The following is an 18738-nucleotide window of genomic DNA, read 5'->3' on the forward strand; positions in this document are numbered from 1 at the left end:
TATCCTGAAACCATTAAGGTTCGAAAAGCACTCTGTGATGAATATCATTCATCATTGTAATGCTGCCAGATCCACCACTAAACCATGTCTCTAATCACCCCATCTACACATTTTTGAACATTTCCAAGGATGGTGATTCCACCGCTTCCCTGGGTAGTTTGTTCCAATACTAGACCATTCTTTCAGTGAAGAAATGTTTCCAAATCTTGAATCTACACCTCTTCTGGCACAACTTGATGCTCTTTCCTCTTGTCCTGTCATGTGTTACCTGAGAGAAAAGACCCATGGCCATCTGTTTATACCCTCCTTTAAGGTTGTTATAGAGTGTAGTAAGGTCTCCTTGAGCTTTTTCTCCAGGATAAACAACTCCAATTTGTTACCAAATGTCAGGATTTTTCCACTACTGCAAGTGTCTTTTCAGAAACAAAGGAAGAAAATTGCAGTGACATTTCCTCAAAGGCACACTGCAGTTACTCAACCAACTCCAATAAAACCAAAGAGGATTGCACTTCCCAAATTCAGAAACAAAGTATCTCTCTGTGATGTTTTGAATAGAAAATTTGAGAATGTTTACTGAAAAAAGCCAAAGAAGCGAACCATTGCCAGCTAGCTCTAACATAAAAGCTTGACAGCTTTTTGAAAAAAGTTGCCCTGATCATTCCTCAATTTAATTTTCTGTAATTTTTAATCTCATGCAGCAGTTTTTATTCTCTTTCATCCTTTGTGTTACATATTCATATTTCTGTTCAACCCGTGAGATGTATGTATAAAGTGATTTTTATTCAAATGTATAGGAATACTCATCACCTATTTGATATAAAACAAAAGACACAGAACAGTGACAAAACCGGATTTTGTGCATCTACTTAACTGAGCTAAGACATCATCTATGAAAGAGAGGAAAAATTCACTGGGCCTCATAGCACTGAAACTCGGCAAAAAAACTGTAGAAAGTTCTTTCTGAAAAAGAACTTTTCATCACAGCAGACTAAACATAATTAGCTCACACATCAAAGTAATAAGACACAGCTGACCAAACAATGTATCTATTTATTTGATTATCTTTAAAGGCATCTGTAGTTACAAACCTACTTTCTAAGTTAAAAAATGCAGCTTCGGTCCACTGGTTTTATTACTTTAGACTGCTTAGTTTATTAAGCTAGGAAATCTTTCCATACCTAATAAGAACAGAATACTGATCTATTATTTCCTTTTTCATTTCACTTTTTTAACTTTTCCATCTGTTTTTTTTTTAACTTGGCAAACAGTTACAATTACTAGATATGTGTACAGCTCTGCATTGTTGCATTTAATTTAAAATATGTAAGAAGAAAAAGTTCTTCTCTAATATGACAGACTTTGATCATCTAAGCTTCAAATAACTTCAAAGTAAATGAAATACTGTGTTGTGGTTTTTCTGGAGCACAGAAAATACAATATTGATGGAAAACTACGGATTACTATTCCCTGTATTTATATCCATTAATATTTCTGCAAACAAGCTACCTAGCTCACGGCAAAGCAAGCTTAGAATTGTGTGAAGTTTTGCCTTACTAACTGCATGGTCAAGTATGTGCTGCAGTGAGGGAGAGCTCACCAAGACACATGCCAGGAAACATTCTGGTAGGAAGAGATGCATGGCCATGGAGAGGATTGCTGTACTGACTGGCTAATTTGGCTAATTTGCTATTTTGCACAGCCTAAAGTCTTTTGTTTAAAGGACTGCTCACTCCAGGTCACAACTTCAGAGCACACTGGAGCTATCCTACAGATAACTGAGATGTGGTTCAGGAATATATAGAGCCCTTTCTCTTCTTCAGTTTCATTTTAAAAACTGAGTCATAACCAAAATAATCTTTTAAGAAGTCAAACTGAAGGGATGTATCTCTGGCACTGTTATTTTTAATTAATAAAGCACACTTGAAATCCTCAACATAACAAAAAAAAAAGCCTAGAAGAAAACTGACACAGAAAGTTGTTAAAATGACTGCCTTCACTGTGAAAAATTTTCCTGCCTCTAAAATGAATTAAACTAGCCAAGCAATTGATCCAGAAGGGTCAGGTGTTTAATGACATTTAATACTTACAGCTTCAAGAACTTGTAATAAAATAATGAAAAATATTGATAATGTTACAGTTCTTCTATCTTGCCCATTTTTCTGAGGAGGTTAGCTCTGGAAAATAAAGTGATAGAGCTAAGAGGGCCAAACATACATCACTCTCTACAATCAGAAAAAAAGAAAAAAAGGATTAACCTGTATCACAACAGAGAGTGCCTGTGAAACTGAAAAGGTATGTAGATACCAATCACAAATTCATCCAGCCATCTCAGGAGACGGGGGTGGTACTGCAGGTTATTGTCAGAAACATTCTAGCAAAATATGGAATGTTAAGGCAGGCTCATGAAAAAAACCCCACAAAAACACAAAACAACCTCACCAAAAATAAGTCCAAATCCATTCATTTGGGTAAAACAATCATCTGTCTCTACTCATGCATGCCATCTGCTCTTGCTGCTGCCACTCCTGTCAATCTGAAGTTGATAGGTAATGGCCCTATGATTCAGGGAAACTGCTGAAGTGTGTACTCAGGCTTCAGTTTGAGAGATGGGTTCATTTATCATCACAATAAGCTATTACCATCAATAGGTCACAACACATTGAAGAGACAGTCAGCCTAATTGGCTCAACTGAACTAGCTCTGGATGTGCCTCTAGGAGAGAAGCGCTGCTTTGCAGGTAATATTCCATCATTCAACAAACCACTTGTTTAATAATTCATTGCAGTTCCACTTAGGGTTCTAGCACATGATTATCCCTTCCATATGCCAAATATTGAGGTCTTAGCCCTTTTGCATCTTGGGTGCAAGAAGACAAATACAAATTCATTCTACAGTTATGGTAATCCACATTTCTAAAAACTTAGGGAGTATTTAAAATTCTCACTTTCTAAAGAAATATATTGTATAAAGCTAGGGCTTCTCTCTGGAAAATAAAATCGCTTCTTCCATTATTCTCTTCTATTAAAGATCATCTTACAGTATGCAAACTAACTAGGAATGTTAAGTAATGGATCTCATTTTGCTTTCTGGAGATTTCACAAATCAGCATGAGTCCATTCAGAGTAGTCAGGGTAGATGAGACATGGGGTAGTGTACATGAGACACAGGATCTACAGGATTTAAAGGATGCTTCATACTCTGTTCAGGTATTAGATCAAGGCATGATAATCAGTATTAATGTGCTCAGAATGATGACGCTATGAAAACACAAGTTAAAACTAAGTAAATAATTCAAGCTTCTAATCACTACTGTGCTACTTACTTGTCAGTTCTGGTTACCATTTCCTTATTCAATTCTTTGGCTGCTTATCACAGCCATAATGAGTACTGCTTCCCATAAACTAACACAAAATATATTAAAAAAGCATTACTTTGTCTAGATTTTGAATATCAGTTTGGGTTTTCTTTCACTAATGATGTCTTAATTGAATTTGTATGATTTTCAACCATTTATACCATCTTTGCATCTTGTGTACTCTTGTTAGTAATGCTGCTTTGTGTTTGAAAAATCAGTGACTCCTGTCAATATTTTGTTTTACAAACACACAACCTTTTTGTTAATGACAATAGATGTAAAATGCTGTTTACCAAGTTAGCTGGATTAGGTCTCCCAGATCTGTGAATTGATTAAAAATTCCCATAACACCCATACAATAAAATATGCGTCTTATAAATCCACACACACAGACTTCCTAAATCCATGAGCATGCGGGTGATTAGCACTTGGATTTGGGCACTGGTGCTATACCTGTTTGGTTTAAAGCTTCATATTGACACAAGGTAGTGTGTCAGTCCAGGTCAGGCACCAAAACTTAGTTTCTAAGGGCAGACGTACAATAGCAAGGCTATTCTATTCTATCCTATATGTAAAATGGAAACAACAGAATTTATATATCTCGTAGAGAAGCTGCATGTAAGGACAATCTTGAGATTGTCAGATGCTACCGAGCACATCAAACTTCAAAAACAATATAGCACAGATTGAAAATACAACAAATGGCTAGTGCTAAAGGCTGTTTCCCTTATGTACCATCAGAAATTCTCAGTACTTCTGCCCTGCTGCATACTGCCTTTTTGATATGGAAAGCAAAATGGAACATCACAAAATTACAAAACTAAAGCTCAGTGGCATCATGCAGTGTTACTAATGCGTTATATAAACTCAACAATTTCAATTACATTCTATTTCAAGATTTTGTACATAATTTAAATTTGAAGTAAATTATGGGGGACAGGTAAATCAAACAGAAATTGCAGTTTATTCATTCATAAAGGGGAATCTGGAAACTAAACATAAAACTAACTCTTTACAGCTCTCAATATTTTGAGAATGACTTTTCAGTAGTTCTCAAGTAAACCCTTCTGGTGATGGGCATAAATTCCTTCATCACGTCCTGTGTAACCCAATATGAACTAGGTGTTTGGACTATAAATTCTCTCTGATTAATCTAAGTGAGTAAAACTTGATTAAACACTTTACTTACAGGTACCCTGTGATGAGCAAGGAACTCTAAATATAGTTTTCAAAGCAAACACGTATTTACTGATGAAGTATTTAGCATGCAGAGGAATGTATATAAGAGGAACGAAATATAAGAAGAGCAAAATCCCAATGTATCCTCCCTTTCATAAATTTCAGTTTTCCTTTGCAGTGGTTAAGTAACCACTATTTAATTTTTCTATCTCTAGCTTGGGAATCATCACCATATATCTTTGCATGGTGATAAGCCCTCAGTACAAACCTCCAGATATATAAATTCTTCCCAAGTCAAAGCCTTTTTTGTTTTTCTTCTGCTTCTTCAGATCCTTCATTATTTTACTATGTTGGATGAAAGAAATCAGAGAGTAAAACTTTGCAAGTTGGAAAGCATATTCCCCCAATTTACTTCCTTTTAATTATTTCCTATCACCCCTCAGTGTTCTCTCTCTAGCATTCACTTCCCTTCTTTTGTGAAACTGCTTTATTTTCTGCTTGTTTCTCCATTTTTCAACTGCCTCTATTGATTGAAACCCTTGCCTTCAAGGCAGACTTGGGCAAGCAGGTAACACAAAGGACACTTGAGATTTATGAAATAATTTCACCAACAGTAAATTTCCTCTTTTATCTAGGGTAGTGTAAGATGATTTTAGCACCACGAAATTAAATGTAACATGGGATACATGAAATACTGCAGTCAGTGTTCTCAGCTAGGCAGAGTCTGAGCCCTGTTTCAACCCATTTCCAAGGCTCAAAGAGGCTGTAACAGTCTACTGGGCATCCTTAGTTTCCTTGTAATCACATTAACGGCTGCACTTGAACCGTCCCAACAGGCTACCCAAGCATCATTAAAAGCATTAACAAGGAACAAAGTGTGCAAAATTTACTTATCTCTTGGTGGTTCTTTACAGTCATGGGTAGCTGAGCCCCAAGTAGGACAGTACTAATACTGTTGCACTTTTTACTGGGGATCAAGCCAAATTTGGCAAGCCACAGCTGTGAAAGAATGCAGAGACCTACCCCTGGCCCTTTCATGCTGCCAAACTGAAAGAATATTTCAATAAAAATAAAGACTCTAAATCAAATAATGAAATACAAATTAAGTAAACTTAAAGAAAGCATCAGGTGTGGTTGAAATCCTTAAAATGTTTTGTTCTTTCCTTGGATGTCTGCTCTGTTTGTCTCATCTTTTCCATATCTGACTCTGCCTATTATCTCAATTTTTAGACGCTATATTGAAATAAGTGCTAATAAAATAAATGGCACATTTGTATGAATTGAAGACAACTTCATACTGTTGAGTGAGTCTGATTAGCATGGTGACTTGGTTTCGGTCAGATCAGTTTAGATTGTGATTTAAAATAAAACAATTATTTAGATCAGTTTAATGTTACTTGATATAAAAAGAAAAACATCAATAAACTAGACCATCTTTTTCTTAGAAGAATGGTAAAAATAGTAGCTTCCAACTACATTTTAACTTGTATTTCATCCATTTATACCAGAAAGTATTATGTCGGATTGCTTTCCTTTTTGAGGCAGGCACTAAAAGTAAGGGAGTTGTGGGTCTTTCTGACTGCATCATGTCTTATGAACATGAAAATCTTGAGATCTGAAACCATGACAATACTAGATGAAGCTTTCTGGGCTTAGTTGCATTCATAATTCAGGACAATTGATCCCAGCATTTCAGTTCCAGCTGATTATCGTATTATTTATGCGTCTTTATGTTTTGGGTCTCAACTCCATCCCTTCCCCCTGGGAGCCATAGACTGCAATTTGCTTGCATTATTCCGCCTTTTGTATCAGAATTGCCTAAGAAATGAAAACAAATGGAAGGAAATAAACATAAAAGCTATGAAGACCTAGTTTATGATTATTTTATAATTCAATTTTTAATCCTATGAGGTATTCTAGGCAGTCTGTAATAGATAATATGTCACAAAACAAACTGCTCATTCTATCCCAATCTAGTTTTCCACCAGTGAAGTACTTTAAAAAGGCTGACAGATTTTTTAAATTTGCAGGAATTGACTACAGGCTCATTACAGTGTCTTCATTTCTGGACTCAACGAAACAATGACTTAGTGAAGTCAGCAAATAGGTTATCAGCAAATAGATAATTATAAAATAAGAAGAAAATAAATGAAGGGACAGGGTCAAAAAGTCCCCTTCCTGTTCTCTATGCACAGACTCTACACAAAACTTTCAGCTGCTGTCTTGGTTTTAACTGGAAATCAGAGAAAGAACAATATCTATCATGTGGCTGCTTTAGGTCTATGGAGTTGACAAACATGATCTGCAAGAACTTTTCCAAGAGAAAACAAAGCTAAACATTCAAATATTTTTGTTTTAATTTTCAACATGCTCTGACTTCATGAAGGATCAGCTTATATTAACCTAACTTACAGTGAATGAGATCACGCTGTACAACTCATTTAAATGATTCCTGAAAAACAGGGGTGGATTCAAGAAACATCTCAATCCAAGTCTGTCAGTATGCATATAGTGGTTTGGAGAAAAAGTGGTTCAGGGTTTCCATCATGTTGTTTGCAGTTTGAGTAATGGCAGCATTAGTATCTGCTCAAAACCCAGATGGAAGAGTGGGAGGGGATGTATTACGTGCTGTGCGTTGAGACCTAACAATGTCCAGAGATTTGAATTCTAAGACGAACTCCACCTAAGGACTGAACTAACCTGCAACTGCTGACCAAAGGCAATGCCCTAATCATTTGAAAAACGCAAGGTAAATCTCAACCCTCACATTAAAGCTCGCCCTTGGCAGAGAAAGGAAGATAAAACTTGCAGATACAGAAAACAAAAAAAAAAGCATGTACCCAAAGATGGAAGTTTCCTCATGGAATTTCAAGTGGCCTCAGCCACCTCTCATGTTTGTGTCATGGAGGGGTGGGAACAGGTGTCATATGTTTAGATAAGTGGAATATCATGTTTACTTTTGTCTAATTATAAGGAGCTTCTACTCATCATACAAATCATCAAATTGCTTTTTGATGAGGCATCAAAGAGGCAGAGTCTATACATAATGTTAGACTTCCAAAATACTGCACACACCTAACCCTTCTGCACTGATTTTAAAGAAACAAGTGTTTCACATTATCCTGCTGAGTGGGGTATCTAATTTTTAATTTATTTTATACTTTCTTTTCAGTGCTCCGACCAAACATTATCATACTATAACTCATAACACTTACAGACAAATTAATAAAATATTTTAGCATGCACACATGTTTAAAAGAGACTTATAGATCCATTGTCAAAACAATTTAAGAAACTGTTAACTAAAAGAAAATGAGGTTTTCAAATACCTAAAATGTAATTAGAGTTTCTAAAATAATTCAATTTTTCAGATTCTAGAAGGTCTAACACAGCACAAGTCCTCATGATTGCTGCAATCCTTAGCTTAGTAGGCTATGGGAAGGTAGGCAGGCAAAAATATAAACTGCTTTATGATACCTACTAAAGCCTTAATACTAACCATTTTAAATCTGTTCTCTCAAATTATCCACTAGGTATTTTATTTCTAGAAATTAAATTTCTCCAGATTACTCCCAAACGTATTCTGCATCAAAAACATTGTTCAATTTCTCAGTTCAAATGCATATTATAAGGGTTTTTAAAAAGTTACTTGAATTTATACAAAGAAGTTTAAGTTCTGGTAGCAGCATATATATTTAGAAGTCAAAAAGGGCATGGTAATGTTAAATTAATTTGCTCATGTTTTTCTCCCACTCTGACATAAACAAGAATCCTGTACCATCTACAGCCTCTTGTTATTTAGAATGTCTCTGTCGAGACACAGTCAAAGACCAGTATCACATAGCCTAGTGTCACCCAGATTCAGATGAAAAAGAAAAAGCTGAAGGCTGCACAGGGGTATTCTATTTCTAATGCTTTTTTCCTTCCAAAGAGGCATATGAAGATGGACGTAAAACAATCAGATAGGATACATATGTCAATCAACACTGTGGAGGCACACACTGGACGTGCCAACTTCATAATAAAAGAATTATTTGATATAAGTTTTTTGAGCTATATTTGAAAACTAGGAAATGCAGGATCGTTACTACCTCTCTTTATTCAATTTTATTTTGGGAAATATTATTTAAGAGCAATAATTTTAGCAATATAGAGGAGGGACAGCTTTCTGTGACATAAGATTTATAAATGACAAGAGAAGTGTACATCTTGATAAAAGATTTCATAAATTTTTTTTCTATGTTTCTTTAGACAAAAATTTTTAAAGATTTTGTATGCTTTTACATACCAATTATTCTACAGCTAGCAGTTATTCTCAAGAAAGGATGTTTTTATCTAGATTCAGCTATTTGGTTTTATTCAGTTTCAGCTATTTAGAGAAATGTTTTATTGAGTTTACAAATAAGGACTCTCAATATTCTATTTCCATTTCCCTTTCCACAGAATAAATCATCTGGCCTAGGCATGTCATTACAACTACAGTTTACGTGATGCAACATGACAGTTAAGATGTACTGTGGCAATTTGAGTGCTTTCACTGTTATTGTAGTATCAAAAATTTATATGGTTCAGTTATTAAGGCAAATTGCTTCATTCATACAGTGATATCTGACAGTAACCACAAAGGACCTCCAAATTACACTGAAAAAATATCTTCCACATTCAAATAATGTGTGCATATTCCTACCATTATTTCGCTCACTGGCTAGAAGCAAGATGGAATTCTGTAAGGAAAAGTATCAGTTCACATTTCAGGGTAAGTTCACCAGACATACAATATTATAGAAGAAACTCCCTCTTGCCCAGCTAAGTGAGCCTGACTCTCTTTAACAATTTATAGGCCATGAAAAGGATGCCCAATTCTTCGGAATGATGTTATTTAGTTTCAATGCACTCACTTACCTTCTGTCATGTTGATTTTCAGCCAACAGGAAGAAATAAATAAATAAATAAGAGGTTGACTAGCCTGAAGAGACTACAGAGGAAAATGTGTTCAAATACATCACTGTTAGCATTTCTGATAAGTTTTAACATAATCAGGGTTACAGGAAATGGAAAGCTGTTAAGTTTTCCTCACATTTAAGACTCATTCAGTCTTCAACTCTACTCTCTGGGAAAAAAATGAGATTTTCATGAAAGTATTTTGGATTTGGTATTAACCTGTGGGGTGTGAATATGTGTGCACATGCACGCTTAGATACACGCAGATTTAAATACACACATCAGAATTGTCACAAAGCTCACAACAGCATTTTCTGAGTTCCAGGGCAGAGAGCTCCCCACACACAAGTTTCCTGAAAAGCACTATACACCCCCACAACATCTGATACACAACCTGCATCTCTGAAAAGCAGATGAGGGAACTGGTATTCAAAGCAGAGGACAAGGTGGGAAGAGGCCAAGCTGAACCACACACCAGCTAGTTCATTCAAAAACAAATGCTGTGAACTAGCTGTATTTCTTTAACACCTGACAGCAGGAGACCAAAGAGGGCTCAAGGTTAAAGACACTTAATTAATTTTGTCTACCTTCTTACCTCAAAAGGATACTCCACACAGGTGATTCTTTTCTGCTTGCAATTCTGCCAGTCAGATAGCTAACCAATTTTATCCTCCCTCAGTTCCTCCCCTCTTCAAAGCCTTACCTTTTTTCTCAATACATCAAATTAGTGTTTAGGCAAGTACCACCTGCACTTACTTTGTTGCCCAAATAAGAACTGGGTGCGCTCCAGTAGTAAATCTGTGGCAGTACTTTTTGCGCAGCCACGTTGCTGATGCTGAGCTGCTGATGCCCATCAAATCTCTTTTGCGTGGGGATAACTCTGAGGAGACCTGGTAAGTCAGTCAGATACCAACCATTCATGTCTTCTATCTAAAATGATAGAAAAAAAAGAATAAATAAAATACACATTACAGTAAGAATCAGGACATTGATCATTTCAATAGCCACAGCCTTGCATTCTTCAATTTTTTAAAAAACTGATTAAGTATAATAGCAGTGTAGAAACCAAGGCAAACACAAAGTAAAAACAGCAAACATTTCCTATGTTATATGACTAGGAATTATAACTTCTCAGTTTGAAAGAACAGCAAGTATTTGCATTCTGTGCTTCATGGTCCAGAGCAAGAAGGAAATTCCATCATACAAACCTATATGCAAGAATATCTACAAATATTTTGAAAGTTTTCAGTAAATAATATCAGTCAACGATTGTACAGAAAATGAACTGACAAATGGATATACATTTTCTGATTGCTGTAGGCAGCATAATTTATAATATGTTTCCATTCTAAAAACTTAGAAGGCCAAATATACTTTTAATATCTTTTTGGTGCTGGAAAGCACCAGAACTTGAATTTCTGAAATCCCATAACTAGAAATGAATCATCAGAGAAGAGCACACTGTTTGTACAAAGATGGCTTCTGGAGCCCAGATACAAGCAGAACAACAAATGAGCTCAGCCATGGAATGGAAAATTTCCCAGTTGCTGGCATGTAAATGAAAACATTAGACATATATGATGTTACTTGAAGATTTCTAGAGTAACAATATGGCCAAAATCAAGATCTAGTAGACCTAGAACACATTTCCCAAACTCAATCTACAGTCATGAATATGTAGCAAACATCCATTTCAGTGGCATCAGTGTCTGAGCTTTGAGAACTAATTTACAGTTTAGAGTATATTTGCAGGCTAAAGACATTTTTCTACAGTATAAATAAGAACAGCAGGTTCATATCCCTCTCACATCATTTCCTAGGAATGCAGCATACAAAAGAAATGCATTCAAAATGCCCCCTGCGAGGCATTCCTTTTTCTTACTTAAGCTGTGTGTTGTACATTTACTGTTTCCAATTCTTAATTACTTCAGGTCTAGAAATTTAGTAATGACCTGGAAAAGAGGTTGCCCTATGGATATGGAGCATTTAATTCAGGAGTATTTATGTATGCACATTCCAGGACTGTGTTTATGCATACGGCTTCAATTTATATTGTTATAGCTTCTTTTGTGCTTTTCACTGTTCTAATTGCTCTATTTCAGAACTTTCTCACAAAGACTGACAAAGCTTGCAAGCATTTTCTTCCAGATAAATGAAAATTAAGAGACAGGCATGATTTTCTAATAAGAAAAAACCTAGTGACAATGGTTAGTGACAACACAAAAAACACAAAGCAAAGACATGTACTGGTATGATATGATTTTTCTTACATTTCTGTAGGTAAAGGGAGAGTGTCTGCAGACGTTTGTTTTCCCAGAGCAGAAACATTCCTCACAGCCTTCGGGATTATTTTGCTGAAGATTGAAGAAACCTGGTTTACAACGGTCACAGTTTTCTCCTTCAACATGCTCCTGGAAAGGTACATTAGAGTATTACTTCAGATGCCATAGATAAGAATCAGAGATCACTGGGTTTTTATTCTTCAGGAGGACTCTAAAGACATTTATAGGAAAGACTTTCTTATTTGTGAATGTTAGTAGCAAATCCTTTACACAGTAAAAGGTGCTATGTGGCTGCATGTAAATAATAGGACATGGAATTTGAACAATAAAAGAGTTGTCATTTCTCATCTCTATGAATGGACATACTTAATTTCAGGTAATATACATAAAATTTATATCCTTTACACTTGAGAGTCTCAGAGGAGAAGGAAGGATGGCACAATGTTACAACCTCAACAACTATAGTATGTAGGTAGGGCTGACAAAATCCATGCACATCCAGCTGATGGAAACTACAGGTATGTGGCAGTAGTTGTACTAATCACTCTGAGTATCAGTTTTTCAGAGATCTGTCACTAATAGATGAATTCTGGATAAATACAAGTGGTAAATGGGCTGCAGCTCTCCATAACTACATGTGTTTGCCAGCCATGTAGCCAGGTTTGGAAACTCCTCCCCTGCAGGACAACAGGCACTAAATATATATCAGCTATTTTAAACTTAGCATTTTGTAATTATATTTTTCATAGAAAACTTGTGTTGTGCATTAAATCCTACTATCTTACACTATAAATCAATTTGTCCTATAGGCAAAGTTAAAGCCAGATTTTCTACACAGTGTGTGTGGCAGGATGCTTATGATATGGTGCTGGCTTAGTAATTCAGTATTTTCCCCAACAGAGCTCAGAAAATTCTTCCGCTTTCAGAGGTATTATGCACAGTCTCCCTAACCCTGGAGACAGCACTCTGTGGAATGCACATGGGACTGAACTGTTGGCTCTACATCAGCAGAAATGAGCACATTCTAAAAACCCTGCCTACACTGTGCAGTCTAGGATAGCCCAAAATGCACAGCTCCCAAGTAAATTCACTGAAAGCCATTTGATAGCCTCCTGGTTAAGATGTAGCAAACCTGGCAAAAATGGGGTAAAGCAGGTGGATGTATGGGGAGAAAGGACAGCACACATGAATTAAGAGAAAACAGAGACACTGTGCAGAAAGTGGCAATGACCTGCAAAAAGGGAGATACAGTGAAAATTTCATGTCTTCACCACTGATTATACAGTAAAAATATGTCTAACAAAGTATCTTTGCTCTGTCTCTACTGCTGTGCTCTATACTCCTCTTCAATAATATAATTCAGACTATTAAACAAACCACAAACATCTTTAATAAAACTCAAGGTTATAAGATAATTACATTTAATTTCAATATCTCATTAATCTCAAGACTGGCATTTTCACATTTTCACCAGAAATCTTGGGATTAATCAATGCCTATTACTACCATGGGTATGTCAAAATCAACTGGTTACTCATGCTTCATGTGAATAATAACGTGGGCAATATCTGGACACAGATACTCTCACCCTTGATTTAAGAAACTACAATTATGAACACTGGTCCCAAAATTTCATACTGTGTTGATGTGTTTAGTGTGTGCAGAGCGGGAAGAGGAAAATAAAAAGAGAGCTGCAAAACAAACGTGTTTAAATACAAAGTTGCCCACTTTGCAGTCACAAATGTCATCTGTGAGTAAAACCTGTAGAACTCCATTGAGTAGGCAGCAAATTCAGTGAATAATAGATATAATAATATTCAGAGTTGGAAAGGAGATCTAACCTATCCCTCAGCAAATAAAGCAATGTTTCTGCAACCCCATGTATTTCTCAACACTTTTCAGCACAGTATTAAGCTATCCAAAGATGAAACTTTGAACACATACCTTCATAAAGTTCCAAAGCCTATCCAGTTAGGACTGTTTTTCAGCAACTTCCTTTACAAGAAAACTATCTTTAGCAAATTTAAAGCTCATCATAGGTAACTGAAAGATGTGATTAAAAGAAGGGAAGCATTTCCTAAGACCTGCTATTAACCAGACATCCCACTTTATTCTTCACATGGAGCATAACTAATCTGATGATTTCAGTGTCCCTTTGACCATATTCTGCTTTGATTTGAATTTGAAGATTGCTAGTGAAATTAAATGTATATGTATCTGTATCTCAGCTATGTACAAAAGGTATCATTTTTCTCCCACAAGCACTTAAAACGGAGGAGCACAAAGAAGACAAAAGATGAACACTGAGAGAAAAGTGCATATGATGAGAACTCTCTGGGATAGGAACACTTATTTCTATTCTTTATTTCTTCATTTTGGTCTGTGTGTACTAACAGGTCAGACTGGCTTTATATTAATAACATAATAAGAATCATTAAGCAGTATTTATCTGGTATTTAGCATAATTCATCTTCATCAAAGCTCTATTCCAAGCCAGAACATAGCAAAATCACCGTCTTATGATCTTCTAGACTTGATGGCTAAGTAATTAGAAATATGATGTGGATGATTTTATTTCTGATAGAGAGCATGTGGCTGTTACATAAAGTGAGGATAAAGTTAATTCTCTGAGTAGATTTCAGTGCTATTCAGCTGTCAAACCAGAGCTTTGTGCATGTCTGCAGCATGAGATGGAAGCATTTTTTGTACATTCCTGTATTTAAGAATGTCATGTAAGCATTTTTAAATTCTCATTTGTGACTAATTCTGTTAACTAAATTTTAAAAGGGAATTCCTATAAATACAGTACAGAAAAACTGATCCACAGTACAGTGAGCAGTCCTTTGGGCATATTCATGGTCACTTACTAGACTGTGACTTAGAAAGTACAACCATTTCTAAAGCCTTTCTGATAGCTAGGTATTTTATAAGTGGATGCATCTGCTTTAAATGTTTTTAATTTCAACATACTATCAAGATATAGTTTGAGGGAGATACCCAATGGCACACAGAGAAAAACCCTCTTAAATTTTCTTCACAGAAATTAAGACATCCTACAGAAAGGATATATTTTGTTTTTTAAAACAGGTTAGAGATTTCTGAACAATGAACCATCCCGAGGCAGGAAAGAATGACTATTCCTAAGAGGCAACTTTCTTGATTCAATAGATCATCACTTCATTTCCTCTTTTTGAAATCACATTTAGAGGTTAGTTTTAGAAGTTACAACACTGTAAACATATAGTTTCTGAGTAGATGAGGATGGGGTTTGAGACAAATGATTCACAGGCTTTGTGAATGAAGTGTCCCTTCATTAAAGATTTCTAAGGACTTGTATGACAGGCAGCATACAAGGCTCCCAGGCAAATATGTTGATTGAAGTGAGTTCTGAGATGACACAAGACCGTGTAGGATTTTGTAGGACCAGGACCAAGTGTTTTGTGAGGAGTGGCTAACATAGATACTAACACAGCCAGGTAGAACAGTGGAATACTCTGGCATAATTACAAGGGCATTAATGCAATCTTCCAGTACCCTTAGTATCTTTCCATGGCTCAGAAGAATTGGACATCCATACCTTGCAGATGCAGGGACCTATGCAGGGGTCATCATTTTCACTGCCCTCAAGGGAGCAGTTGCAGGGCAGGCACTCAGGATATCCTGTGTAACCCAAGGCACATTGATTGCAGCTTTCTCCTGCATAGCCAGTCTTGCAGTGACAGAAACCAGGCAATAAATCTATGGGAAGAGGGAGAAAACAGACGTATTTCACTTGTCATTATTATTGTCAGATATGTGTGTTAGAGCGCTCAAAGCAACACTTTTAGTAGGTTTAACATAAGGGGGTGTTTACTGCTGTTCACACCACCATCTATAACTCAGAGTCATCTGAGAGAAGCCAGAAAGAACAATGTAAGAATAGGGCAAGTATGCAGTGATTTGAATTCTGAGTTTCCAGAAATCTGCATATTATAAATCTTGAAAATCAAAACATATCCCTACTTTGCATCTAACCGTCCCTGTAAACCTTCTCTTCCATTAATTCATCTGAAGACCTTCAACATCCTTTTACATTCAGAATCTGTAAGGGTGCCCCAGCAGGGAATTTCACATTTAGCCTTGTATAGTGTGAAAGAAAACACTGATGTGTGATAAATCTCTGTTTATTACCATCTAATTGTTATATCATAGAAAAGAGAAAGTAACCATTCACTTTATCTATGCCATCTGTGATTCAATATACATCTATCATATCCTCCCTGACATTTTTAATTCATATGTGATAAACTCCTAGGCCTACTCAATATCTCTACACAGAAACTGCTTGGTATGGCTGAAAACCTTGTCCTTCTCTGCACTGTTTCCAGTTCTAATACATTATTTAAAGAGGGTGTGCATACTGTAAATTGGTTTGATTGGTTTTTCTGATTATTTTTTTCTGTTGTTTTTTTAAAAAAACGTAGTATTTCCTAAGGACCCGTTGATGTTTTTGACTACTGCCATGACAGAACAGAGACAACAGATCTGAGGCATAGTCTGACATAATTCCAAGAGCTGTTTCACAACTGATAGTGCTTAATTCAGAAATCACAGTAATCACTGTACAAGTAGAACTACTTTTCTCAGTGTTCTATGTTTCCTGTAATTGCTACAAAAAATTCATCATTTATTTTACTACCCAGACACTATCTTGAGATCCTTCTGAACATTTTGCAGTTCTTTCATTTTTCTATGCTGAAAGATTTTGTACTTGCTAACTTTGTCACCTTCCTACTCATCCCTTCTCCAGGTTAAATATGAATATTTTCAACAGTTCATATTGATCATCACTGTGAAAATGGTCCATTTATTCTTTTAACCAAGTACTAAGCCATGAAAGAACCTTTTCTCCTTATCCCATTACACTTTTCTTTGTGGATTTTGGTAAAAGATCTTGTCAAAACCTTTGAAAATCAAAATACAATATTAATCAAATGAGCCTTTGTTCACATATTGATTTAATCCTTCAAACAGATTCATAAGGGAGGATGTCCTTTACATAAAACCCCTAGTCTTGATTTTTGCCCATTTTTGCCACATTTCAGAAATTGTATAAATCCTTTATTGTAGATCTAGTGATTTCCATGGAACAGAAACCAGACCTTCTGATTCTAGTTTCTTGGAACACCCTGTCTTTCTTTTGGATAAACAGTGCCTATTCAAAATTAATATCTGTTTTGAAAAATATTGTAAGCTATTTTTAATGCCTCAAGCAACTAAATTTTCAAGTACTCAATTCATCCTGAAGCCATGGATAAATATGCTATATACCTAACAAATTTTGATTCTGCATTTATCAATTCACTTTAAACCTGACACTTCTGTTTGAGGCAGCTCTTCTGACTTGTCCCCATGAATGAAGACTCCCAAGTGGGAAATTCCCTGAGCTATTCTACTCACTGTTAAAAAGAATTAATATAATTAATATAGTTTTTCTGCTGTGGCCATTTCTTTCTTGAGATGTCCATTTATATCTTGATTACATCTAAACCATATTTAACTCCTACTGCATTTGAATCTCTAGCACCCTGATTCTGAATTATCTGAAAAAGAACCTCTTAGCAACATCTAACTGTTTAGAAAATTATTCCTTACAATATGTGTATTTATTATTAAGAGCATGACTTTCTGGAATCTATCACAATTTATATTCTTTTTTATTATCCTCAGTTAGGAATAACTTTTGATTTTCAGTGGGTTTCCTTCTGTTGTTTAAATAGATGTATCTCTTTTTTTGTTAGCTTAATTGCATTGCTTGAATAATTCTGAACCAGAGAAATGCATCTTCTCTGAATGTCTAATACACAGTCTATAAACCCTAAGCTTGCCATTAGCAGTCTTGGATTGTTCATTTTTATTTTCCTTTTATAGATTTCCTTGTTTTGATTAAGTTGTTTTTCAGGGAGGCTTTCTCATTCCTACAAGAATGTTGAATTTCACTGTCCTTCAGGAGGAGAGTTTTAAAACAGTCCCTCATGCATAAATCCAGAGGTGCTTTTCCTTTTTATGGCTTTAACTAGCTATCTGAAGAAGCAGCCACCTACAGAAGTTTTAAATTATATTATCTGTTAATCTATACAGAGGTGAAATTCAATCTGTCTGCTCTAACCTTGAAGCCTCTTTGATCTCCTGTAGCACATCATACTGACTGTCACCTTCTTGATCTGTCCTAATTATACACAGAATTTCAGTGCATGAAATTTCTGTTACTTACTATCTCAAAGTGATGTGCTCCGTGGGTTTTGATGCCTTTGACTCAGCTGATTCTCAGATTTCTGAGTTATTCCCCTCTCAAACCACTACCATCAAGGCCCCACAGCACAGCAGGACACAAGCCCTTGTAATCTGGGTCAATGCATCCTAACAGGACAATCTGGAACAGAGAAACTTTTGTTCCTTCCAGATGAAAATAGCTGGCTATACTCCAGTGTTCAGCAGTAAAAGACATAGGTAAGCCTACGTTTTAGAAGTGAGCCCACCTCATTTGAAAGCTTCAGGAACTCATATCTCACAAATCAAGTCTCAGCAAGCTCAAATTCAACTATATGTCTCAGTATGGAGCTCCCAAATACTCATTTACATCTACAGCCTCTCCTCCATTGCCCACTCCATCCATTTTTTTTTAGTTCCCCAACAAGAACCATCCCTTCTCCTGCTCTTCCTTTCTATGCAGTTATTGAAAATTTTCCTGTCAGCAGCCCAGCTTGCCCCATTCTTATACAGCACACACGGGTAACCTCAGCACACCTCTTATCAAGAGACCTCACATTCCACGTGAGAGAGAGGAAGGCAGGAGGTTGCTACCTGTCACACATCCTTCCAGCTCTCACACTTGTTGATACAGTTGGGTCTGTTTACTTGATTTGGCTCCATGCCTTCCTCCATTTACAGCCCTTGTGAGATCTCAGCTCTCCCTGCGTTACACAGCGTGTGAATTCCGCT

At 36.1% G+C, this 18738-nt stretch overlaps 1 protein-coding gene across 4 annotated transcripts in view; it reads right to left on the reverse strand.

Moving 5' to 3' along the window:
* LAMA2 (laminin subunit alpha 2) overlaps positions 1-18738 on the reverse strand; it is a 335421-nt gene that overhangs the window by 181921 nt on the left and 134762 nt on the right. For all 4 annotated transcript variants that reach the window (XM_030945040.1, XM_030945039.1, XM_030945038.1 and 1 more), the window contains exons 10-12: positions 15335-15495; positions 11746-11886; positions 10232-10405 (exon numbers count right to left, since the gene is read on the reverse strand). In XM_030945040.1, coding sequence (XP_030800900.1) covers positions 10232-10405; positions 11746-11886; positions 15335-15495 — 476 coding nt within the window. The remainder of the gene's footprint in view (positions 1-10231; positions 10406-11745; positions 11887-15334; positions 15496-18738) is intronic.

This window comes from Camarhynchus parvulus, chromosome 3, assembly GCF_901933205.1.
Source record: "Camarhynchus parvulus chromosome 3, STF_HiC, whole genome shotgun sequence".
NCBI classification, from domain to species: domain Eukaryota; kingdom Metazoa; phylum Chordata; class Aves; order Passeriformes; family Thraupidae; genus Camarhynchus; species Camarhynchus parvulus.